The sequence below is a fragment of the Rattus norvegicus genome, chromosome 13 (genome assembly GCF_021556685.1).
Source record: "Rattus norvegicus strain SHRSP/BbbUtx chromosome 13, alternate assembly SHRSP_T2T, whole genome shotgun sequence".
Classification (NCBI taxonomy): domain Eukaryota; kingdom Metazoa; phylum Chordata; class Mammalia; order Rodentia; family Muridae; genus Rattus; species Rattus norvegicus.
Genome location: NC_141546.1, coordinates 78,220,924 through 78,247,089, shown reverse-complemented (window position 1 = coordinate 78,247,089; position 26,166 = coordinate 78,220,924). Strand labels below are relative to the sequence as shown.

Genomic DNA, 26,166 nt, shown 5'->3' with positions numbered 1-26,166 from the left:
CAGGCACTGCAAGAGCAGTGGTGAGCCCGTTGTTAGCTGAGACCAGCAAGGATGTTCTGAATTTGAGGGAAAAAAATGTAGCTGTGATTCCTTTCTTTCTGTTTTATACTGGCTGTTTCCCTAGTGTGCAGATCACAAAGAAGAATGTATCCCAGTATTCCAGCGGTTATAAAAAGATAACACTAGGTGCAGCCGGAGGTCCAGAAGGGATGTGGTTAGGACTTGTCAAGCTATTTAAAGTCATTTAAAAGGAGAAATCCCACACTCAATGACTCTTAGGAACATAACTTTCTGCCTAAGAAAAAGCAACGAATGTATTCAGCCATTTGTAATAGGGGTTAGTGTCCCTTTCATTTATATGCAAATTAGTCAAAAAGCTAGGAAAACCTATAAAATTTTAAATATTCCACACCAGGGGCTTACACTAAGAGTCTTTGTCAAATAAAATGAGTTCTCACAGATCTGCTTTGAGCCACTTTGCCTCTAAGCACAGTCTCTCTCAGAGGAAGGAAACAGTAAAGTTCTCACACGGAGAGAAAAACGTTTACCACTCAGTAAAAATCCCTGGGCCCTGCCGTATGAAAGCTTTAATTTAGCTCAGTTCACTGCTCCATGAGGTAATTTAGAGTGCCAATAAAAGGAGATTATTTTTGGACTGCGAATCTGCCTGGCACATTCTTTGAACTTAATAGGGCTAAATAAAGCTATCCAAACTCGCATGATTTTTGGAGAAGGTCATCCACACAGGATATCCCTGTGATAGTTGTTATGCACACACAGCAGAGCAAGCATGAAAGAAAGAGATTAGGGACCATACACATGGACAGGCCCCTTCTTCAACATATATGGACTGGAGAAGATAGGGGAGCAAAGGAACCAGTAGCTACAAGAGCACCCACACATGTAGCCAGCAGAAAAGGAAAGGACTGAAGGAATGATGTAGGCTCCAGTACAGAATGACTGCCTCAGCTCAGCTGTGGGGAAGAGCTGGTTTCTACTAGGCTGGCTCCTTCATCTCCCAGCCTCAGTCACTGTGCTGCAATGGAAACCAACCTTCTTCCCTGAGGAAGGGTTGTAGTTGAGTCTGAGTCTGTTAGCCTGTGTTAAAGCTTCCTGAAAACCCTTGGACATGGCTAATATGTTAGTCTGGGTGGGTTTTCTTGCCACTGTTGACAGTTTCTGTCTTCTTCTGATATCAGTGTGAGACAAGCTTACCATGGAAAATTAGAGAAGACTAGAGAAAAGGAAATAATCTATTCTTGTATCGCTGAGAGATGAACACTTTTAAATACATTGATTTGTCTTCTTACAGGTTTTCTGCTGGATATTGCTTTATATAGTTAAGAATACAAATACATCTAACTTGTAAGGGGTGTGTGTGCATGTGCGTGCGTGTGTGTGTGTGTCTGTGTGTGTGCGCGCACACGCGTGTGTCCCTTCACGCTATTAAAAGAGTTTATTTCAGTACTATTTAGCCCCCTTTATGCCATGTCCCCTTTCCCTTTGCTTCTAACATCTGGATTATTATGACTTCGATATCCCTTAAACACTGTGTGTTAGACGGTGTAGAGATGGCTTACATACATGTGATTCTTCATTTCACCCTTGGGCACTATTAATGTTGGTATACTTAGAAAAGTGTGATCAAAATGGGCAAAAGCATTAAAAAGAATTATAGTTAAGAGGTAAGCCCCATTTCTGTGAGAGATACTTCAGGATCATTTAAACTAATGTCAGAAACCCTGATCATGAGCTTCGTTGGAAAGCTGAAGCCAAGTAGGGATATCTGTCTATCTATCTGTCTGTCTACCTGCCTATCTATCTATCTATCTATCTATCTATCTATCTATCTATCTATCTATCTTTCTTCAGAAAAATCTATAACCATTATATAACCAGTTTTTTAATAGACAATGGTTTTTTTTGTTGTTGGTTTTTGTTGTTGTTTGTTGTTTGTTTTGGTTTAGCCTCTTAGAGCAGTTGAGAAATAGCACCCTATTATTTCATTAACTGTCAGAAATTAATCCTGTACTTTTTATGTATCCCATCGGAATGCATTCAGAGCAGAGCCAGAGGTAAGTGGCTGTGGACTGTGTTGACAGTGGGCCGTAGATGTGCCTTGTATACAGTGCTCACCTCTTTGCTGTCCCCACCACTCTACAGTACTCGCCTCTTTGCTGTCCCCCCACACCCCAAGTATCAGCTAGTGAAGATAAAGGGAGGGAGAGAGTGGGGGAGTCACCCGCAGCTGTAAGGGAAGAGTGGAATGGAAGGGCCAAGGGGTCTCTAGAGAAGGGGCCCCTGGCCAAGGCCCTTCCAGCCCCCCTTCTGTGAGGCCCGGGCTGCCAAGCCTGTGATTCTTTGGTGATGGTCCGTAATCCTTTGTCAGGTTAATTGACAGCGAAGTCTGCACTTTTGCAGCTAATGATAAATAGGGCTTTTAAAGGTTGTAATTTCTTGTTTAACCAATGCCAGTTGCACATACTTTGTACTGAGAAATAATTCCTCTCTGCCAAATAAAATACAGTGGACGTCTGTGGTGTGTTTCTCAGCTCATTGTTAGTCACAGATCGCCTGACAGAGCACTTTCTACACAGGAGATAAATGCCAGGCAGACCGACTGCCAATTTCAGCACAGAAAAGACTTCTCTTATGAAAGGAAAAGACAGTTTTGTTTTTCTAAAAAACAGTAATAAAGTTCCCTCCCACCTATATTTTTAACCCTTAACAAAACCCTTTCAGAAGTAAATGCCTTAGTGCGTTGAAATGAGGATTCGTTGAGTGTCTGCACACACTTCTCTCTGTTCCTCTTCTGCTCAGAGGTGCTGATTTGCACAAAGCACCTCCACATAAGGGCCAAGAAGACATTCTGTAGTCAGCTTACAGAATGCTGGGGGGTTATGAGATATAGAACCAGGTAACGATTTTTCCAAGGGTCTGTCCATCTCTATATAGAATAGAAGGTGACGGGAATGGTGCCTAATTTGTGAAGGGTAGAGGCAGGCTCTGTCCGGCTTGCTTAGAATTACATTGTTATTGCTACTCCCCCAAACGCTGAGACGTGCCAGCATGCCTCACAATACAAACAGAAGGATTTCAAGGCCCTTCACACACATGTCTGTAATGATATTTGAATGTCAGTGAAGTCGGCGGCTTAGAAACATCCTGTGGTCATTTTCTGTTTCCAAAAGGAAGTGAATTGACATATCTGATTTTATGGTTTGGGAAATTATGTTTTTATGAATCAGATTGCTTACAGTGAGGCTCTCCAGGAGCCCAGGAAGTTCACTAGGTCTCAGGTGAAATACTAGAGGGCAAGGCACATGCGGCTGGGTTAGAGCCATTCATGACTTGTCTGATTGTTTGTTGCTTATAGAAGTGAACATGGGCCTTTAGGAGATGTATCTGGACCGTAGGAAAATATTCCAGATCTCCTCTGTATTGGAATACTGAAAGAAAGATATCATTACATGCCCTTTGAGTCTTAAAGTTTTTATTTTATTTATTTTATTTTTGTAGTGACTTAGATACAGGTACACTTCACAGACTGGGATACAACATGACTTTGAGGATTTAAAAACAGAACAGGATAGAAGAGGTAGTTGATAGGCAGGGCCGAGGTAGACATTTGGGATCAGACAGGCATGCACGGGCTAAGCATTAAAGCAGCATGACAACGCACAAGGCTGGGCTCAACCGTCGCCTAGTTTTAGAACGGAGGCGCTTGCCTCACGCCCAGACAAAGATAAACTCTGCGTAGGCGCCATGATCTTACGTGAAGCGCTGAAGTGCTCATGTGACTATCTCCCACCCTTCCTGACTTCCATGCACCAAAGGGTGGAGTTTAACCACCCGAGAATGCTGTAAAGAGCCCACGGCCAGCCACCTCTGCCTTCTCTAGATCAGCTTCATTTTTCTCCTCTCAAAGCTCCCAAACTCTCAGTTCCTGCAACACTGAAAAGCCACCATCTCGTCTCTGACTGACACTGGGCTCTTGACAGACTTTCTTCTCTCAACCTAAAATTAGAGAGAGATGCGGTCTTAGGATGCAAATGAGGAAAAATCAATTTTAGCAACGAGTCACACAGCTTTTTTTATCACTCTGCTCCACTCATTACAAGAATTCCCCCCTCAATTAGCCAACATACGTACTCTTTTCTTTGAACATGCAACTCATTTAGTTCCTCTTATTCTAGGACTCCTTTCTAACATTTAGCTTCATCTATCAAGACGCAGTTGGTCCCTGTGTGTCAGCTATGCAGTGCACACCCTCATCTGGATAGCGTACTTAAGTCATTGTTGGAGTTACTTGCTAACATAATCCCCCTCCCCCCACTAAGCTGGGAACTCCTTGTTAGAAGGAGCTCATCTTTCATAATTACCAACCAAGTGTTGTTCATTAAACATACGTTCTAAGAGTCAGGAAGAGAACACAGGACCAGAAACCTGAATTGTGATTTTCTAAAATTGTTGCTTCCTTTGAATCCCACCAGTTGCAAGCTGAGGGAAGGCTTTGGGGCGAACTCAGTTTACTCTGTGGGCATCTGCTCCGTTCATCTCTATTCAATAAGGCAGACGCTTTCCTTGTATTTCTCAAGCATTACCATTTCCGGCTTCAGAGAATATACAGCCTTCTTTCTAAAACTTCTAAGGAGTAGACAATTTTTAAGAACCACCTAAGAAGTAGACTTATTAGACTTTTCTGTGTGGACTAGGAACTGCGTAATGGTGGATTGAGGAGGGAGCAGAGCTGCACTTTTGCTAAATAAAAGTAATTTTTTGGGTTGGGGATTTAGCTCAGTGGTAGGGCACTTGCCTAGCAAGCGCAAGGCCCTGGGTTCGGTCCCCAGCTCCGAAAAAAAGAAAAAAGAAAAAAAAATAATTTTTTTATACAAAAGGACTAAACATGGAACCATCCAGTATAATTTCATAAGCATGGGTAACTGGTCCTAAGGCCTAAGATCAAAGCTATTATCTATGATATATTGACAGATGTCACACTTTGATTTTTGGTTTTTTTTGTTCGTTTGTTTCTTCGTTTTTTGTTTTTTGTTTTCTTTCACTTTCTGATGTTTAGTATTTAATCCCTCTGTGAACATAGACACCCTTTTTATTTTTCCTTTTCTTTTATAATTGAGAGGAAGACAGTCAAATATTTCTCTCCCATCCATGGAGCTAGGAGAATGTTTCCAACAACTCGGTGATGGCAGAACACTGACCCTGTAGCACGTGAGCTGTGGTGCCACGTGTGATGGGTGGGTAACACTTCGGTGCAACTCTCTTGCACCCATTATCGGATCCATGCTCCCACGACTCCAGGAAAAGCCTGTAGTGAGAATTAGGAGAGGAATAGAAACATGGACCAGAAGTTCATTTTCTCAAAGGCAACAAAAACCCTAAGGTGCAGAAACATTTCTTAGAAAAACATGTCGTATGAAAGTCACAGGATCACACCCTGATCAGGTGGAGGTGAAGACTCACATGTCTATTTCAGTTTCTGGGTTCAAATGACATCCAATGGACTTGGGGAGAACTCTTACCTACCGAAAGAATTCCTTCATTCCCTCCCTCTCTTTCCTCTTCTTCTCTTGCCCTTTCTGGTGTTTTGAGACCGGGTTTCATGTGCAGTCTTGAATGCTCTCCTGTCTGCAACCCTCATCTTTCCACACGCCTAGTGCTGGCATTAGAGGCCTACACTGCCACACCCAACTTCTTCCAGGTCTTATTAGTTCTTAGGAACAACATTTTATAGCCTCTGAGTTCTTTCAAGATCACTGAGTCCTTGAATGTCAAGCGGAGAAAAGCATTTCAGAACCTGGGCTCTGTAGCCAGACTGAGAGATGTCTCAGCTGCAAGCCCTTAACTGGAATGCTCGCCTAAACCGCAAAACAGTGCCCTTGAAAATGTTTAGGGTTTGTTTTCTTCATTTGTCAATTAAATGGACTTGGGCCCGGGAAGGCTGCGTTTGCTGAAGTAAAGGACAGATCCTACTGGCTCAGTCTTTCAGCTAGTATCAAATCTGCTACAATGTTATGAATTGTTTGCCTCAAATACCAACTCAAGGGAGAAAAATATAATTAACATGAAACATGAAAAGAAAAATATTCCTTGTGTTTGTTGATATCCATATGGTGATTTCTCTGCCATGTATGTCTGTGAGCACAGAGGCCAGAAGAGAGCATCAGATCCCCTGGGACTAGAGTTACAGGCAGTTGTGAGCCTGCATGTATGTGCTAGGAATCAAACCTGGGTCCTCTGGAAGAGCAGCCAATGCTCTTAACCACCGAACCAGCTCTCTAGTTGCCACCTCACCTCCCAGATAAAGTTTAATTAAAAGGTAAAAATAATAAACCTACCCATTGGCTATTTTTTTTGCCAAAATATTGCTAAGTGTTTGTCCTCTGCAATTAATTAGATAAATGTGACTTTGTTAAGTCACGTTGAAACTGTATTAAAATAGTCCTTTTCGGTTGAAATTGTATTAAGTGCTCCTTTGCAGTACCAAAAACATTTAGAATATAAATGAAATAGCATATGTGAGATGTTTTATGATCTTTGGAAGAAAAGACCTATAGAAACCTGACCTGTCAAATGTGCAGAAGCTGAGAGCACCACTCCATTCCGATTTGCTGATGGAACTGCTCTGACCATGTAATCATAGAGCAGGGGGATGTAGATCCCAACTTGTTTGTTCTGAGACTGAAATATCTTGAGGCTATGGTTAGCTTTTGGCTGAAGGCCATAAAAAAACACTCAAAACAGTCATTGAATCCATAGGTGTAGGTGGGTACCTAAAACGTAACTGATTTATCGGCCATGGCCTACTGCAGTGATGGTCTGGGGCCGTCTGCAAACCTGCCTTCTCAGTCGTATTATTTTCCTCAAGGCACCTTGAGAAGCAGCATAGCCTTCAGAAAGCCAGCGACATACATGTTACTCATGTTCTCCACCCCAACGCGCGATGGTCTTGGAGAAACTCACTGTCTAGATAGTCATAATGGAAACAAACTAGATGATAACCAGGCTTCCCTCAGTGGGTCTGCCCATGTGGCATATTCCATAAGCAAAACGTTTTCTAATGCTAAGTATTAGACTTTCAAATCGAATTTGGAGAATAAGTTGTTTCACTCAGTCTCTTCTTGGAAGAGGTATGAGTTTGGATTCCAACAGGCTTCTCTTCTGTTGTGACTGGATGCTTTATATCATTGTTTTTCCAGTTCTGACCGAAAACCCTCTTTTTCTAGAGGGACCCATAAAACTTGCCTAGTGGCTTAGCTCAGAACTTTGAAATATACACCACAAATGGCTCCGAAGGTGCATATATCATCTGGGTTTCTAGAGGGACTGGGGCGGTCTCAACGTCAATGTATAAACACTCAAATTTTAGTGGAAGAAGTTTTCTTTTTTTCTTTTTGTGATTCGTCTTCAATGTCTCCATTAACTTCCATTTTATTTTCCATGCTTGGATTGTACAATGATTTAAGATCCCATTGATGTGGTGCTTGGTCATGCCAGCCAGAGCGATGTGCCAGTTGGCTACACTTGGAACCCGACATACTCTGCCTTGCTTTATTTAAATTTCAAATGTCTGAAATATCTATTTAAATGTTCTTTTGTTTTGAAACCAAGTCCAGTTGGCAGTGACATGGGAGCCGCTATCTGAGAACTCCCACCAGCAACCAATATGTCAAAGTGAGTTACCAGATATAGTTAGTATCTGACCAGGTAATTTTGAGAGCTCTCAGCAGTTTTAGTGGGCTATACAGACAGCCCAAGTAAGTAAATCCTTCACAATGCAGGAGTCTGGGCCTTTCCACCATGGACAATTGGATCTGCCTTGAGTTCTTATATTTATAGCATTGTTGCTACTAGTTCAGCTGTAGATTTTCTGAGTGTGTGTGTGTGTGTGTGTGTGTGTGTGTGTGTGTGTGTGTGAGCATGCACCTACACATTGCTGGGTTTATTTACTATTGCTCTTATATCTGCCATTTGTGCTTGAATCACCTATTGGGGTGCTCAGATGTTAAGATCTCATAATGCTTTGGCAAGGAACCCAAGTTAATTTTCCAATACCCACACTGAAGACCTCCCCGCCATCTGTAATTCTAGCTTCAAGGGGGAATCTTCTAATGCACTCCTGAACTCTGCAGGTGCCTGGACTCATGTGCGCATACCCACTCACACATATAACACATAATTTTACAAATAGTTTTAAAACTTGCTCTTTAATCGGGTGGCAGTGGTGCATTCCTTTAACCCCAGCATTTGGGAGGGCAGAATCGGGCAGATCTCTGAGTTCAGTTTGAGCCCAGACTGAGAGTGATTAACAAGGGTGTACTGAGGGTATATGAAAAAAAGAAAGTTAAATTTAGTCAAAACTCCCCTAAACGCCATGTGGGATAATTTTATTCCACTGAGTCATGTGCCCTGGTTTTTATGTAGCCTGAGGAAGTCTGTGTTAATAGATGCTCCTGTCCAGCCTGGGGTACTACAGAGTGAGTTTCAGGACAGACAGAGCCACATTGAGAGACCCCGTCTCAAAATTTAAAAAAAAAAAAACTTAAAAAATTTCCTCCTTAGAAGACATTGAAAAGTCAATTTTTTACCAAGATATTGAAGCAGAGTAAAAGCCCATGGATCTGAAAAGAAAAGCGTGTGGCATGGGAGGCAGACTGAAAACCGAGGCTGGGGGACTATAGCATGCCTTCCACCGGCTTTCAGATGCTAGGGCGTGGATAGTGGTCATGAAGTGAGTCACAGCAAGACACAGGTCTCTCACAGTCTCCTCCCCAGGCTGACAGGAGCATCTATTAACAAGGACTTCCTGAGGCTGCATAAAACCAGGGCACATGACTCAGTGGAATAAGATGATCCCACATGGCGTTTAGGGGAGTTTTGACTAAATTTAACTTTCTTTTTCTCGTATGTCCTCAGTGCATCCTTGCTAGTTAAGACACTTGCAAATCCCTAGGGAAGAGTTCACCATCTAGTTAAGGTTAGGAGTGGTTGGTGGGCAGTCATGTCCCTGTAGGTTAGAGAGGGAATTAGCCAAGCTTTCATAAGAGCGTTCCTTGACAGGGAAAGGGAATAGCAAACATGGTGCCTGGAGATGACTGACTTAAAAACAAAAAACAAAAAACAAAACAAACAAACAAAAAAACTAAAGTACCCATGTCTTTTTAAAACACAGGAAGAGTTGTACTGAGCCACCTTTCAAGATTTCCTTTGCCTTCTTCACAAGACCAAACTAGTCAGTAATTTGTAGTGCCCCTATTATTAGAGTCTAATATTTATTAAAGGCTACCAGGACTGTGGTGTTACACTTACTTCCTCTGCCTTCAAGGGTTCCATTTCTGATGTAAAGCCACTGAGAGAGAAGGCACATCAAAGATCTGAAGACATTTATAAGGCTCAAAACAGGAAACCTTAGTCATTTGAAAATTTATGTGTCTATTTTTTTTTTCAAACAGAAACTGATGCCCGAAAGACTTGCTATGCTTGATAGCTAAGTGTGAACTGGGTAGGCCATGAAGAGCAGTTTTGCTAACCAGTTTAATATGTTCCTTTAGTTATTCCAAGAACAGTTCCTAAACTATGCTGGGTACTATCGCTGGATGCCACAACATCACACTTAACAAGTCAAAGTTCTTGCCTTCCAGACATAATAGCCTACTATGCCAACCATGAATATAAGACATTACACATTGCCATAAGAATTCATAAGGTTATGGCATGGGCTAAAGTTCTGGGGGTGGAGTAAACAACGAAGAGAGAACTACTGCTTGGTAGGTGAGGTTCATGCAAAGAGCCAGCAGGAAGCTGAGACTTCCAAGCTGAGGAGAAGGCACCACTGATGTAAAGTATGTGGATAAGGGTAAGGTTTTGTTAGGCCACAAGAGACACAATTGAAGTACGAAAACAAAGATGGTGGTCATCACTGGTGCAACTACTAGAGTGGAGAGAATGGAGAGAAAGCAATGCTGAAACAGGAAGGATACTGAGCTTCCAACCTGAGAGAAGGAAGCTGTGAAGGTTTCATCTCTACCGTAGCACTCACGTGATAGCTCTGTCCTCCTCCCTTACCTACCGCTGGCTCTGGTGGCCATTAAGTTAAGTGGACATATTTTCTCTGCTGTTACTTTTCTGTTGATGTGCTTACAATTTTGCTTATCAACTCAACATAAAATCTTCTGAGAACAGGCTCCACGTTGTACCTCTCTACATCCAGAGAGCCTGCTTTCCCTGGTTAGCAAAAGGAAACTGGTGGATATTTGGGCTGGTGGTAAAAGGATATGAAGGTTATGATTGGTTGGCTTTTGAGCATAGTTAGTGCCAGTAATTTTAGAATTGTTCTCCAGTGTTTGATAGAAACAGGGTTTGCAGCAAGGTGAATGCTCTCTAACTCATGGGAAGGAGGTCAAAGACAGTGGAAGAAACAGAAATGGTTTGTAGTTGTTACTACTTCCTTTTGGATCAGCTAGAGGACAGGGCAACTGACCGGTAGAGCTTTTCCTTGTCTAGACAATAATTGTACATGAATTATTTCTTATAAAATGGCATTTGTATCATTTTCAATCTGGAGACTTATCCTGGTAGGATCCTATTGGCATCCAGGTATTTATCAATCTCCTAGGATTTCCCCAAGCATGCTAACTACAGTGCAACCCTCATACCTTTTTTAATCCTTCATGGTTTTCTTTAAAAAAGAAAGAAAGAAAGAAAGGAAGGAAGGAAGAAAGAAAGAAAGAAAGAAAGAATGAAAGAAAGAAAAAGAGCATACTACCATCAAACAGAGCATAATTTAGTTGCATCTAAAACAAATAATTATTGAAACCTTTCTATTTGGCTACATACATACTGGAAAAAAAAAAGAAAGAAAACAACAACCACCTTAGGACCCCACAGTGAGATGTTGGTGGCACTGCAGGTTGATGTTACACACTTGGCTAGCAACTCCTTGAATTAGAATCCAAACTTCCTGTCTTCCAACCTGTACTCAACTTCCAGAATTGCTAGTAATAATTAGTAAGACTCAATACATCTTAAAGCAGAATATAACTGTGTCTCTCAGTCCTTATAACTGGAACCCTCTAAAAGTACGTGAACAAATGCTTTGAGTCAGAGCAATTCTCCTCCAGCAAATGCTTAACTCTACCCCACCCTCACCTCCAGTCAAATTCATGTGTTATAGCTGTAACATTCAGTGAGTCAGACATGTTTGAAGGTCAGGTCTTGAGGAAGTAATGCGGTTCAGATGAGGTCACACGGGTGGAGCCCTCACTATAGAATATGATCCTTGTTACCTCAAGAAAACACAGCCACACCCCCCACACACGCACACTGTTATTTTTAAGCAACTGAATAGGTCCATGCTCAGGCACTAAGGCTCCCCAGTTTCCAGTCTGTGAGAGATAAATTTCTGCTATGTAACCCCCAGACTACGGGACTTTTTCATGGCAACCTAAACTGACTGAGATGGCAACAGATTTTATATATGAAAGTATTAAAACCAACCGAGAGATGTTATAGAGCAGTGTCCACTTCTCAACCCCACAAAAACGTTCTAAGCTTGAGCCACTGTGTATGCTTTCAGTTTTCTCGGTCTTTGGGGAGAATTTTAATTTCCTTTACTTAAGCATTATTCTTCAATTTCATATTTTTTTTTAATGTGGGGCACATTTGCATCCTCCTGTCTTCAATCCTTTTGGTAGCCAAGAGCACAGTAACCATTCAGAGATACTTAATCTCCCCTTCCGACTTCCTTGTTTACGGTAGATTACTGAGCCCTTTGCTCTGGTGGTTTATTGTGATGGACAGCTAGCTCTCTCTCCGTTCCCTATGGCTTCTCTCCTAGACTCATCTTGCCCTTTTCACTCTAGACTAACAACATGCAGGGCAGTATAAGTCATGCTCTCAGACTTTAAATACCTTGTAATCGTTACTATGTTTTTATCCAAGGAGAAGAGCCCTCTCTGTCCCATTCTTCCTGTCCTTCCAAAGACTGAGCTCATTCATTAGGCATGGACATTTCTCTCATTGCACTTGGCTCCTAGAGCCTGGTTTTTCTTTTCCTCCCCCAGATCTTAAAGTAAGATTTTAAAATGTAATAAAAATAAAAGAATCAGCTTTAAAAATGACCTGGGACAAGTTGATCCACACGATATTGCCAGTTCCTACTGGTAATGCCATGATTGATGGTAAGTCTTCCTTAAAGTTGGAAACCCTCTTTACAAAGGAAGAATGTCAGAGGAAGAAGCTGGAGATGTCTGTATAGGCAGCCATCACCTCAGGGGACCGAATACCTGGAACATGGAAAAGTTTGGAAAGCTTTTACAATCTAATTCAAAATTACTCTTTTCCTAAAATTTTTGCCTTCCTTTGTCATTTCTTTCCTTGTTTGTTTTCTTTAAAAAAAATGGAATTTCCCCAAATGCTCAGACATTTAATAAAATTAAATAAAAAAAGGAGGAGGAAGAAAGAAAGTCACTGCATAAATCCTGGATAATGTAACTTTTAGTTTAGACATGTGGCAACCAAATTAGTTAACACAAAGCAAATGAGCTGAGAATAATTGAATTTTCACAGCACGTATTTAGCCTTTGGCCTTCTTCTTTTTCCAGTGTTTTTTAAAATACTAATTTCTGGTGGGATTGTTTACAAAAGTTCTGGATTCCTTACCTATTTGAGTGCAGGCATCTGCTTGATATTTGGACATTTCTTTTCAGAAGTGAATTTTAGAGAGAAAATTTGGCTCCGTAGAAAGCCAGGAATTAACTAACAGCAGTGGGGTGTCTGGGACAAACTGTGGATTCCCTCATGCTTTGTTGGGTCTACCGCCATGTCTACTGACTTTTAAAGCTTTTGTGAGTCTTTTTTTTTTTTTTGCACTGGACCTCATCTACACACTCATCAAACTGGATCGAGCAGTAGTGACCATATCGGAAGCGTCTTCCGACTTCCTCTGCAGTTCCTTACTGATAGCATGAGTCATTACAAACAGGAAGCAGAGGGCAATGAGAAAGAACAGCACAATGGCTTTCGCTAGATCATTTCCAAGGAGAAATCTCATCAGTAACTTAGCAGTGCAGCCTTGTTCAAATGCCTTCTCGGTGCTGATTGACTGCCTCTAGGATGCATTCCTGAGTGCCCCAGGCAACCTTGAGACCTAATTCCTTTTCTCTATTCTGTTCTTTTGAAAACAGGCTCAGAGAAGTGAAGCACATTGTCCACAGTCACAGTTAATAATGGGGAGGCTGCAGGAAAACATGGTTATCTTGGTCTCTAAGCTGCTAAGCTTTCTCCTCTGTTCCACTATATCCCCTCCATTACAGTCAGGTGGATCTAATCAAGGGTTCTTATTTCCTACTTTGTTATTCTTTCTATTCTTTTAGTATTTCCCATAGAGAAACTGAGGGTAGTAACTATATCTAAAGCCAGATCTTTATGTCTCTAGCAAAGGGGAGGTACTCTAATAACTCAATACTTCTTCTTCTTCTTCTTCTTCTTCTTCTTCTTCTTCTTCTTCTTCTTCTTCTTCTTCTTCTTCTTCTTCTTCTTCTTCTTCTTCTTCTCCTCCTCCTCCTCCTCCTCCTCCTCCTCCTCCTTCTCCTTCTCCTTCTCCTTCTCCTCCTCTTTTTTCTTCCTTTCTTCTTTTCTTACATCCTCCTCCTCCTCTTCATCATCATCATCATCGTCATCACCATCAGGTGGTCTGAAGAGCAAACCGAGAGCTTTATACACATTCTACACAGTTCCAGAAGAAAGTTAGATTTCTGATAAAGAACTGCATAGGAAGGTTTGTTTGTACTGGATTCCCTGAAGAATTGTGCTCAGAAATGCCATAAGACACATCTTGAGAGTTAAAGCACAGAAAAGTGATATGGATTATACTAACATTTTAGTACTATGGAAATACATTTGCCTTACAGATCCAAAAAAAAAAAAACTATAGAGAAGATGAGAGATTTAAAATACTACCAACCATGTTAAGGCACTTCACAGCTTTTAATGCTTTCTGTTTCAAAGGAAGGTTGGCTTTAATGAGAAGGCTAATTTTGGGATTGTATGCAGAACCAGAGACTCACCCTAAAGAACCATTAAAAGTAAATGTCTTAAAAGATTTAGCATGTGTGTGTGTGTGTGTGTGTGTGTGTGTCTGTGTGTGTCTGTGTGTGTCTGTGTGTGTGTATGCTTGTGCTTGTGAGTGCAGGTGTCTGTGGACATGTAGAGGACAGAAGAGGGCATTCAATTCCATGGAGCTCAAGTCATGGTGGCTGTGAGCCACTTGCTGTGGGTTCTGGAAACCTTGTGCAAGAAGAATCTGCACTGCTAACCATAGAACCATCTCTCCACCCCCATGGCACACCAACCCCTTTTCATGTCTTTAGAACATTCTTTTTCTCTAACAAACAATCACATTCTACATGTTTTAATATTATTTTGTAAGATTTAGATCAATATCTAACAGAAATAAGCCAAATGCATGCCACCTTGATGGTAAAGGCAAGAACACATGTCTAATTTTACCACGCAGTGTGGGCCTGTAAGCTCTAAGGTCATCATTTACACACACTATACATTATAGGCAAATACCTATAGTGACTGAAGAGCTGCATATTAGTCAGCGTGGATGAGATTCAGTGATGGAGGACCATGCGAGAACCTGGCTTTGGTCATTGCTATACATAGCTAAGCTCCACTAACACTGCAACAAGTGTCTCCAGTTAAGTGGTACCAGAGCCACTTATCAGGACACATATTAGAAGGATGCTGTCCCAATTTCAGTTAAAGCCAAGTATACTCAAAGAAATGCTAATGGGCACCGCCGTTGTCTTCGTGTTTTTCGTAGGCCTGGCAATCTAAGCAAAACAGTTCTTAGTGGCTTTTGCAATTATGCTTCCTTTCAATTTTCTAAAGGTTACAGAGCCTGAACCACACAAATCCCATTAAAGTAAGTGGCTGTTGTGCAATACAAATTGCTTTGAAAACATTCTTCAATGCCCATAAAGTGATCAGCGGTCTGCGACTCAGATTCGCTGGCCTGCCATGATTTCAGCCCAGAGACCGAAGGCGGGCTTTGATGTGGTGGTCGGTTTCTGCTACCGAAGTTGGCATTTTATCTTCTTGCATCAGATTTCTTCCCAAATTGATGTGACTCAGGCATAGGGAACACATTTTTACTGCGATTTTCTTCCTAAAATATATATATTTTTCTTTTGCTGTACCTTTAAATTACACTGGGCTGACCCTTGATCTTGGACCTCGGAGGTTCCTCCTACTGGATGTAGCACAGCAGAAGGTCAGAGACTGCATGGTGTGTGTGTGTGTGTGTGTGTGTGTGTGTGTGTGTGTGTGTGTGTGTGTGTCTGCGCATGCGCAAGGTCTTAGTAAGTAGGGGTTACCATAGCTGCCTGGTCTTGGCACTTTCTGCTTTCTTCCCCCTACCCTCTAGTGGAATGTCAGCAACCTCATACAGAATACACGGTGAACTTTATGCTACAGCCAGGGTGTTCGTGGTTTCTTTCCAACCCATGTATGTATACACAATTTATCTTACAAGTGATTCTAATCCCTATTCTGATGCCACTAATATTCTGATCCACTGAAAACACTACTCTTTTTAGCATTTCTGTCTCGTATGTGTGTCTCATTACTTAAATTGTTCATTCATCTCAAAGATGCTTTTCACATAAGAGATGAAACCAAAAGATTGAGCTCTCCATTTACAAAGAAACAAGACCCCACATCCTTTCCTGTGCCTGGATCTGAAGAAGACTCGCTGTAAAAGGTTTTTTCTTTCTTCCTTTTGTATTTAAAATCACCCAGAAACAAAGGTAGTCCTGACCTAACTAGTTGTCGTTTTTTCACTATTAAAAAGAATCATCAGAATTCAGGACTCGCTGAGCACTTTCGGGGATGGGGCTTCTAACTCATGGTCCTGCTTCTATATGACAGTACAGGTCCATTCTTCCAACATTTATCACCAGCTCATCTATGCTGCCTCTATCTCTTTCATAGCAATGATTGAATGCACAAAGACAAGAAAATGTTCACCTGGAAGAATTGGATTGAAAACTTTTAATTACATTAATTTATTTATCACTTTACATCCCAATCAGCCCCCCAGGCCTCCTTCTCCATACTGGAGGACTAGGGGCATCCTCTCTCACTGAGGCCAGACAAGGTAGCCCAGTTAGGGGAATAGGATCTATAGGCAGACAATAAATTCAAGGATAGCCCTAGCTCTCCTTGTTGGGGGGACTCCCATGAAGACCAAGCTGCATATCTATTGCTATATATGTTCATAGGGTCTAGGCAGGACTGTAATTTTTACATAGTATTTGATAAAACAGTAACATATGTATGGAGATTTAGAAAGAAATAGGCTAATACAGGCTGAAACTATTGGCCAAGTCTTCACACAGGAAGTAAAACGTGATGTGCTTCCTAGGACACATCGATTTTCATGTATTCTTTAAAATGAAAGAGAAGTGTGCCCACGTGTTCTGGAAAAAAGATGGAAGGCAGAGGAGTTCTGTTGTGCATAAATAACCACAGGGAGGCAACTGAGAAAGAAAGCACAGGATATCTGACCTTAACAGCTACTAAAGATGCACACATGGACATTCTGGCAGCAACAGTACATGACACATTGGTTTTCGTTCACCGACCCGCCTTAGAATGTTTTTATAACAGCTAGCACGAGAAATCACTTCCCATGAGTCATTTCCACAGCTAGGTTCACTTTCCTTGCTGACGACTTCTTGTTCTTCTTTTGCACAGCACGTATTTGCTCTTAAGAACAGAGTAGAATTGAGTGTCCTGGCGCCCAGTTCTGTCTAGAAATCTCAAAATGCCATTGCTATTTTGGGCAAATCATTTTGTTCTGCAAAATGAGGGGGAACGGATTAGGGAATTTCTTGCATTGTATATGGTGCCAGAATCTTAGGAAACTGTACCTGCCTGTTAATCCAGTTTAGTCACTTCATCCAGAGAGTAGCAATAGCTGTATAATTGCAATGAATTCAAACACACATCTATAACATCCATAACCACCTTGGATTTACATATGATCTCTTTTTGTAAAGATATAGTCAAAACTCTTGGTTATTCCAAGGCTTAGTAAATCCCAATGCCTTTAGGAGGCCCAAGAATGGTGTTCATCCCATCAGCCAGTTGAATATTAGTGCCTTTGAACCATGTAGTTTGAAATTGGTCTTCACCGTAGCTGGCCTAGCAGAAAGATGACTCTCTTGCTATGATAAACCCTCACTGCATTTTCCCTTGCATTTACTCAGAACCCCAAATCTGATAGATGTATTTATCATATGTTTTTCAAGTGCCCTGAATTTGTAAACTTCAGCAGCATTTATTTATCTTTCCCTGCTGTGGGTGACGACTGTACTCGGTCCTGTTCTTCAGAGGTAGGGAAAACTCTCAGGCTGTAAGCAGTGAGCAAAGACAGAGGAGTCAACAGGCTGCTGCCCCAGCTACCTCGCTGCCTACTCATTGTCTCTTCCATTTGGCTTGGGTTTTGAAGGACATTTGCCAGAGCCAGACTCCTGGGACTCTTGTGATTTGCATGTCTTTTCTCACCTTCAACATGATCTGAACTGATGTTTTCATTTGTTAAAAGAAACTGAGAACATTTACTGGGAAACTCTTGCTGGAATCACATCAGAACATCATTGCTATTTATTTCTGTGTCATAAACTATAATCCTTCATTTCCCTTACTCCCATGTCAGGGGAGTTGGTGGTTTTATAGTGGACAGTCAGTGGAATTTCAATCAACAGTGGGAGATCTCAAAGAACTACGGAGAGATGATGGGGCAGGTTGTAGTACTAAGACCAAGGCATAAAAAATATTCTTGGTCTTGATCAGAGCTTGGCAGTACAAGAAGAAACAGGATTACAAGACAGAAAAAAAGGACATGGAACTTGTGGTTAGGCAGGAAAAGGAATTTTGAGTGAAGAAAAATCAGGGAATTTACTTAATCTGGGGTTTTCTTTATTTGACAAAAAACAAAATAGTAACCTGTGGTCTGATTGGTCTCAAATTTAGAAAAGTATAGAAGGTAAGGACTTTATGCAGATTCATGCTTAGTGGAAACATGAAATTCCTAATAAGGTATTGTCTCAAAGTCCTTGAAGATGAAGAGATACCAGAAGAGCTAGGCATACGGAATTGAGTTCAAGAGATCTAGTATGAAGAAGAAGAAGAAGAAGAAGAAGAAGAAGAAGAAGAAGAAGAAGAAGAAGAAGAAGAAGAAGAAGAAGAAGAAGAGAGGAGGAGGAGGAGGAGGAGGAGGAGGAGGAGGAGGAGGAGGAGGAGGAGGAGGAGGAGGAGGAGGAGAAGGGAGAAGGAGAAGGAGAAGAAGGAGAAAGAAGGAGAAGGAGAAGGAGAAGAAGAAGAAGAAAAGAACAATGCAAATGCTTCCAAACAATGGAACAGGGAGGAGACTGTACATGCTAAATGATGTTTGGTCCTACATGCCTCAATTACAGTGTTGTTACTGTCAGTGTTATTTCAGTGATGACATTGTCAGCTAATATTTCTAATAGGTAAATGATGTCAGTCATGTTAACTGGGATGATCTAGGCATCGAGAGATCTTGATTATGATTCAAATGGTTCTATCATCAAAATGAGGCTGATTTGAGAGTCTCATCAGAGCACGACAGAAGCTCCATCTGAAGAAAGGATTAATGGAGTTCCTGCATCTATCAATCATTTCTGATAGTCAGAAACTTCTTCTATTTCTTTCTTCCTTCCTTTCTTTCTTCCTTCCTTTCTTTCTTCCTTCCTTCCTTTCTTTCTTTCTTCCTTCCTTTCTTTCTTTCTTCCCTCCTTTCCTTCCTTCTTTCCTTCCTTTCTTTCTTTTATTATTATTCTTTAATTAAAATAACCCAGTTGTTATCCTCCTCCTGGTCTGACCTCTATCTGTTCCTCATCCCATCCTATTCCTCCTCCCCTGTCTCCAAGAGGGTGTCCCCACCCCCCACCCCCACCCCACCAGACCTCTTCAAGGATCCTGAATGTTTTTCAAGGATATGTTGGGGGCCTCAGATTAGCTCATGTGTGCTGCCTGGTTGGTGATTCGGTGTCTGAAAGATCTTGGTGGTCCAGGTTAGTTGAGACTGCTGGTCTTCCCGTAGGAAGACCAGTGATTTCTCTCTTTGAGAAATTGGGTAAGATCTTACACTTTTTTTTCTACAGACAAACTTTTCTGAGGACAAGAGAAGTTTCATGTTTCCCGGGGGGGGGGGGAATTAGCCAGTGTTTATTGTATCTGGGTCTTTAATTGCCAAGGACAATATACAGTGTCTGTTCTAAGTCCTAGAGGAGGCTAAGAGGGAAGGGATCTTGGAGTGTGACGATGGCAGTCTCAGTCATCAGGTACCTAGAGATCTGCTCTGCAGGAGTCCTCAGTCTAACCTGCACTTTGAACCCCAAACATAACTGTAGAACAGGCTCTCATTTGTTTCTTTGTGGTAACAGTGATACTACAGTTGAGGTCGATTCTTGCCAGCAGCTTTGTTGTGAGTGCTGTGCGTATTTACTCACAAGAAACCATGATTAGATGTGCTAGAAACAAAGTGCTAGGAGCCCCGGTTTGTTTAAAATGGAGCAAATATACAATCTCTTCTTTATCTTCGTCATTACTCCTCGTGATTTAGTCGGGACTGAGCCTCTCTGGACAGCACATGCCATAACAGAATGTGTATGACCTATACGGGCTCTGGGAGTTCCAGCTTCTGGGATAATTGTTTGATGGTGGCATTAGCACAGCTGGTCAGCCCCTCGGTTTCCAGTCAATCATCCTTGTACTGGGGCTGGGAGGGATTTCAGGACACTCCTCTGTGATGGGAGCGTTTTGCTCTCGGAATGACTGGCACACCAAGATGACTTTGGGATAATTCAGAGCTAACTCATGTAGGACCGTGGCAGGTAAAAAAATTCAGAGATGTGATTATTTTTCCCCAAAGGTTCCCCTGGTCCTCAGGACCCTACATCTCAACGTGGGGTGCAACTGTTTCAGGGAACAGCTCCTTATTCTTGTGTGCTTTTTAAGTAATGGTTGCTAGGGTTCCTGATACTGCTCTAAGCTGAAGCCTGTTTGGGTGACGGCATGGCATGGAGTTTTTACTGAACGCCGCTCTGAGTTAGTCAGTCACTGCATTTAAGGAGAACTCGTTTTAAAATGGAAACCTCTCTGATTTGGTTTGGACCGTCTCTTTTCCATACGCTGTGCACTTGTGACCGTGTGCCTGTGATGTGGAGAGGAGCTGGTTTACTTCGAGAGGAAACTGTGTGAATGAACATCATATAGTGTGAGGGAGTGAGGTAGAATAAGGTCTACTTTTCTTTCCCAATCTCTGGTGAAATGAGGAGGATATGGACAGGTGAGATTTTCCTTCAGCTGTCTGTCACAGAACAGACCGCAGTGAGCTGCAAGTAACATCCTTCAGGCGACCATCTCAGGTCTAATCTTAAATAGACGTGCGATAATGAGGCCCCAGCGCTGAGGAGGCGTCTTGGCCCTTGCTGAAAATGGCATTTGACTGTGGACTTTGCAATCTCTCATAGATGACAGTAAATACAGGCTGCCTGGGATCTCTAGAGTGACTGTCCTTCCTTATCCCCACTTTCCTTCCAGATGATCAGCTGAACTCTGAGGAGAAGAAGAAGAGAAAGCAACGGAGAAACAGGACAACCTTCAATAGCAGCCAGCTGCAGGCCTTGGAGCGTGTCTTCGAGAGGACCCATTACCCGGATGCTTTTGTACGGGAAGATCTTGCACGTCGGGTGAACCTCACGGAGGCCAGAGTGCAGGTAACTCATGCTTTGAGTGGCAGGCACCAAGCATCCCCTCCATAGTGACACAGCCATGAACATTGATTATGGATACAAATTAGAGGTTTGGGACTGGAGATGATACTGATATGGGTTATGAAAATAAAGTGTAACAACGGGCTGCATACCTTTACTGTGTTTCTTTGGGTAGAATGGCATTTTAAAAAAGTCAAGTAGAGCGCCTTTGGGAAGTATGGAATATGTTGTAGGGAAGGAAAGGCTATCCCTCTTCCCTGTTGTGAACTTTCTATATCGTGTTCTATAAACCGTCCACAAAGGGCTTGCCTCTGCTGCACCCTGGGCTCTCAATTTAAATCCTAGAGAGTCCATAGATATGGACTCTTCCTTGACAGCTTGGGAGAATATATAAACCTTCCAGCACTTTGTTCTCAGTACTCGTGATTATGAATGGTGATAGAGGCTGGACATGGCTCTAGAGAAGTTAAGAGCACACTTAAACTAGATACTGTCTCACAGTCTCCAATGTCTTGAGGAAATAAAACAGGGAAGGGGAGAATAGAGCCATGGTGGCTCCTTCAGTCAGAGAGTGTAACAAGATTCTCCACCCGGGGACCCAGGGGCGTCTCCTCCAAGTTCCTCCCAAGAGATAAGAAAAAAGGAAAAGGGAAGATGCAAGGAAAGCCATCTAGGCCCCTTCTGTGGCCCCAGGGAAAGGAAGACAGAGTGTTGAGGAAACGACTTTGTGTCGCTGTCAGGGCTCAGATGCTGCTGCTTATAGAAACATAGCACAGCTCCATGGTGTCAACATTGATCCCGTTCTCTCCCTCCTGCTATCCTCGCAGAACTGATGTTAACCTCAGTGTATACACCACCCCACTGCTGTGAGCTCTCTCCGCCTTCCTAACCCTTTACATCTCCTATTTCCCACCTCAGCCTGCAGTGAAAGACATCTGTAAATGAGTAACCTACACACAAAAGAAACAAAGGAGAAAGAAAAGCACAAAAACATGCTCTTAGTTTGGGTGTTTTCCTTTTTTTTTTTTCTATTTTGATCTTTTGTTTTCAAGTTTTTTTTTTTTTTTAGGGAGGAGGGCACTAATCTTATTTTTATTTTATTTTATTTTATTTTTTTTTATTAACTTGAGTATTTCTTATATACATTTCGAGTGTTATTCCCTTTCCCGGTTTCCGGGCAAACATCCCCCTCCCCCCTCCCCTTCCTTATGGGTGTTCCCCTCCCAACCCTCCCCCCATTGCCGCCCTCCCCCCACCAGTCTAGTTCACTGGGGGTTCAGTCTTAGCAGGATCCAGGGCTTCCCCTTCCACTGGTGCTCTTACTAGGATATTCATTGCTACCTATGGGGTCAGAGTCCAGGGTCAGTCCATGTATAGTCATTAGGTAGTGGCTTAGTCCCTGGAAGCTCTGGTTGCTTGGCATAGTTGTACTTTTGGGGTCTCGAGCCCCTTCAAGCTCTTCCAGTTCTTTCTCTGATTCCTTCAATAGGGGACCTATTCTCAGTTCAGTGGTTTGCTGCTGGCATTCGCCTCTGTATTTGCTGTATTCTGGCTGTGTCTCTCAGGAGCGATCTACATCCGGCTCCTGTCGGTCTGCACTTCTTTGCTTCATCCATCTTGTCTAATTGGATGGCTGTATATGTATGGGCCACATGTGGGGCAGGCTCTGAATGGGTGTTCCTTCAGTCTCTGTTTTAATCTTTGCCTCTCCCTTCCCTGTCAAGGGTATTCTTTTTCCTCATTTAAAGAAGGAGTGAAGCATTCATATTTTGATCATCCGTCTTGAGTTTCGTTTGTTCTAGGGATCTAGGGTAATTCAAGCATTTGGGCTAATAGCCGCTTATCAATGAGTGCATACCATGTATGTCTTTCTGTGATTGGGTTAGCTCACTCAGGATGATATTTTCCAGTTCCAACCATTTGCCTACGAATTTCATAAAGTCATTGTTTTTGATAGCTGAGTAATATTCCATTGTGTAGATGTACCACATTTTCTGTATCCATTCCTCTGTTGAAGGGCATCTGGGTTCTTTCCATTTTCTGGCTATTATAAATAAGGCTGCGATGAACATAGTGGAGCACGTGTCTCTTTTATATGTTGAGGCATCTTTTGGGTATATGCCCAAGAGAGGTATAGCTGGATCCTCAGGCAGTTCAATGTCCAATTTTCTGAGGAACCTCCAGACTGATTTCCAGAATGGTTTTACCAGTCTGCAATCCCACCAACAATGGAGGAGTGTTCCTCTTTCTCCACATCCTCGCCAGCATCTGCTGTCACCTGAGTTTTTGATCTTAGCCAATCGCACTGGTGTGAGGTGAAATCTCAGGGTTGTTTTGATTTGCATTTCCCTTATGACTAAAGATGTTGAACATTTCTTTAGGTGTTTCTCAGCCATTCGGCATTCCTCAGCTGTGAATTCTTTGTTTAGCTCTGAACCCCATTTTTTAATAGGGTTATTTGTTTCCCTGCGGTCTAACTTCTTGAGTTCTTTGTATATTTTGGATATAAGGCCTCTATCTGTTGTAGGATTGGTAAAGATCTTTTCCCAATCTGTTGGTTGCCGTTTTGTCCTAACCACAGTGTCCTTTGCCTTACAGAAGCTTTGCAGTTTTATGAGATCCCATTTGTCGATTCTTGATCTTAGAGCATAAGCCATTGGTGTTTTGTTCAGGAAATTTTTTCCGAGGGCACTAATCTTAAATAGTAAGAAGGTAGAGAGGATCTGGGAGGAGTTGGAGGAAGGAAAAAATGTGGTCGGATATATTGTATGTAAAAAAAAATTAAATCAGCACAGCACCATTTTGTTTAGTGCTCTGAATTTTAAAAAGGAAACAGATAGTGTGGTGCTGAAAATCATTTTAAAATGCAGAAGGGTTGTGAGATAAATCATGTCCCATTTCAGTGAATGAATGTCATGCATGTACATACATAATGCATACATGTACACAGAGATACATTCACCATTGCCTCTATTGCTGTGAACATTTCCTGGGCGAGCAGCACAGAATTGTTCCTCTGTGACTTTATTATTTCTCCTTCAACTTCTAGCTTTTCCCAGACCAAACCAAATACTGAACTCTGGGACTCCATGTCCAGGGCATTTGTTGTAATACGGCATGAACTATATCAAGTTATCTGTGGACCAAGTCTCCTCACTGCGTGCTAAAGTCCTCCTGTGCGGAGAGGGGACTTTATTTTTTTTCATCTTGGAAAACACATTTTCTCCTCCTTTCCTTAAAATGCCTATTGAACTACTGTGGACTTGTTGAATTGTTGGAGATAAATAAGGCACTGGCCCACTCATTAAGGGTACCATTGCCTAGAACAGAGAAGAGTTATGTAGGCCATGGAATGGTGAAATCATCACAAGACGATCCCCACAAGTATCACTGATAAGTAGAGGAATGTCTGGTGTCACTGCATGTGGTGAACCCTCATCTACTGTTTTGGGGGAGTCCTCTGAATCTAAGACACACTAAAAAGTAGTATGGCTTTATGATAAACAGCTAATTCTTTTATTTATCATTCCATTCATTTACATCTCAGTTGATTTTCCACTTCCCAGTTACCCCCTCCACTAACCCCCCATCCCAGGATATCCCACTTCTCAGTTACCCCCTCCACCAGCCTCCAACCCACATCTGTCTTCCCCACCCCCCTTTGTATGAGAGTGAGAGCTCATTCTTGAACAGTGCTTTTCTTTCTGTGTTAAGAAATTTTCATTTTTTTTTCCAGTAGAAAGGTGGTAGAGGGTATCAAGTAAGGCATCAGCTATATTTACATGTAAAGTGGTAACTCTAATGGCAAAGTGTTGCCCATATTATAAATGAAAGATCTGGGGGCTGGACAGGTAGGGAGGAGATGTCTGAAACTACCCTTGCTGACTTCCATTCAGGTCCTGCATGCTACACAATTCCTTGGGGGGGGGGCAATAGTCACATGACATTTTAGGTCAATGTTGTCCACTAGAGCAATTTATCCCCACACACTGTCATACTTTCGATAACTTGGCCAAAATATTTGGCTTACATTATTTAGGTGTATGTGTGCATCAGGCTTTCACAAGCTTTGAACTGCTTGAGAGCAGTCAATAAATGCTCGTCATCTCTTCTTCCCAGATTTAGTATCAGGCCTGCACTCCAGTGAGCACCCCATAGAGCGTTCTGGAATGGACGTAATGAATGAATAAAATTATATGAGTAAATGATAAGAATTGTATGGCCATGCGTTAGACATCCTTAAGTAGAACTAAATGTTGTTATTATTTGCACGAACTTCAAGATCGCTTCTCACTGAACTCATATCCTCAACTTTAAAGTAGAAAGCATAGAGCCCAACATGCAGAATTATCACGCTAACTAGAAATAGTGTCAGTCCCAATGTAGGTTACGAGTCCTGGGATCAATTTAAATAAAAGGTTATGACTAGTTGTCACAGATCCTGTCAGGCTACATGCATCCCTTGGGATGTACAAATAAATGTCCTCCCATTGACTTTTCAGGGTTAGTGCCAGTTTGTTTGTTTGTTTGTTTGTTTGTTGTTTCCTTCCTGCTAAGAGTTCCTTTATAGAATGTAAATAGGTTTCCCTGTCTGGTTCAATATCGTAGAAGTGCTGGGATATTATAGCCAGGAGCCAGCGTATAGATATACCCTTGAGGGGAGAGGGATACCCCTGAACATCTAGCCACTGTTCATCTTGGTCTCCAGAGTCCCCATTTGTTGGGCTCCCATGGGGGTGCGATTTATTAGAGCACCCTTTAGTGGTTCTTTTTCTTTTGTTGCATCTTCACCCCCCCCCCATGGTTTTCTGCACCTTTTCTAGGAATAATTTTCTTCTTAATCCTTGCCAGAAGGTGTGGGGGAGATGGAGGGTTTTCTTTAAATGATAAACACAATGAAAGCAGACGAAAAATTGTAAGAATTGTAAAATGCTCTTAGAAAACCCATTGTATCTATTGCCCACATCTAAGAAAATTCTAATTTTATTGAATATAATTACAACAGGGTTTATAACTGACATGTTGTCTCGTAGAATGTGTATAATTCCCATCTTTGATTTCTTAATTGCTATAAGTATTTGATGGTCCTTTTGTGCCGGGCCTTGTATATGTTAAGCAGTACCTCTGAAGTACTACACAGATACAGAGGTTTACCTCTAAACTCATTGCCCATGGGGGAAGAATAACACTGCAGGATTTCTGTTATTTTAGGAATAGACCCATCCTGTATCTTTCTTGGGGTGGCATTACATAGTAAAGTCAACCAAAATTTCCTTCCTGTAACCTATTTTTCCTTGTTCTTCCTCTCCCTCTTGACATCTTTCTCCCTTCACAA

At 42.0% G+C, this 26,166-nt stretch overlaps 1 protein-coding gene across 2 annotated transcripts in view; it reads left to right on the top strand.

Moving 5' to 3' along the window:
• The window catches only part of Prrx1 (paired related homeobox 1), a 70,219-nt gene that overhangs the window by 31,356 nt on the left and 12,697 nt on the right, over positions 1-26,166 (top strand). For both annotated transcript variants that reach the window (XM_087580089.1, NM_153821.2), the window contains 1 exon segment: positions 20,659-20,834. In XM_087580089.1, the coding sequence (XP_087436215.1) occupies positions 20,659-20,834 (176 nt within the window).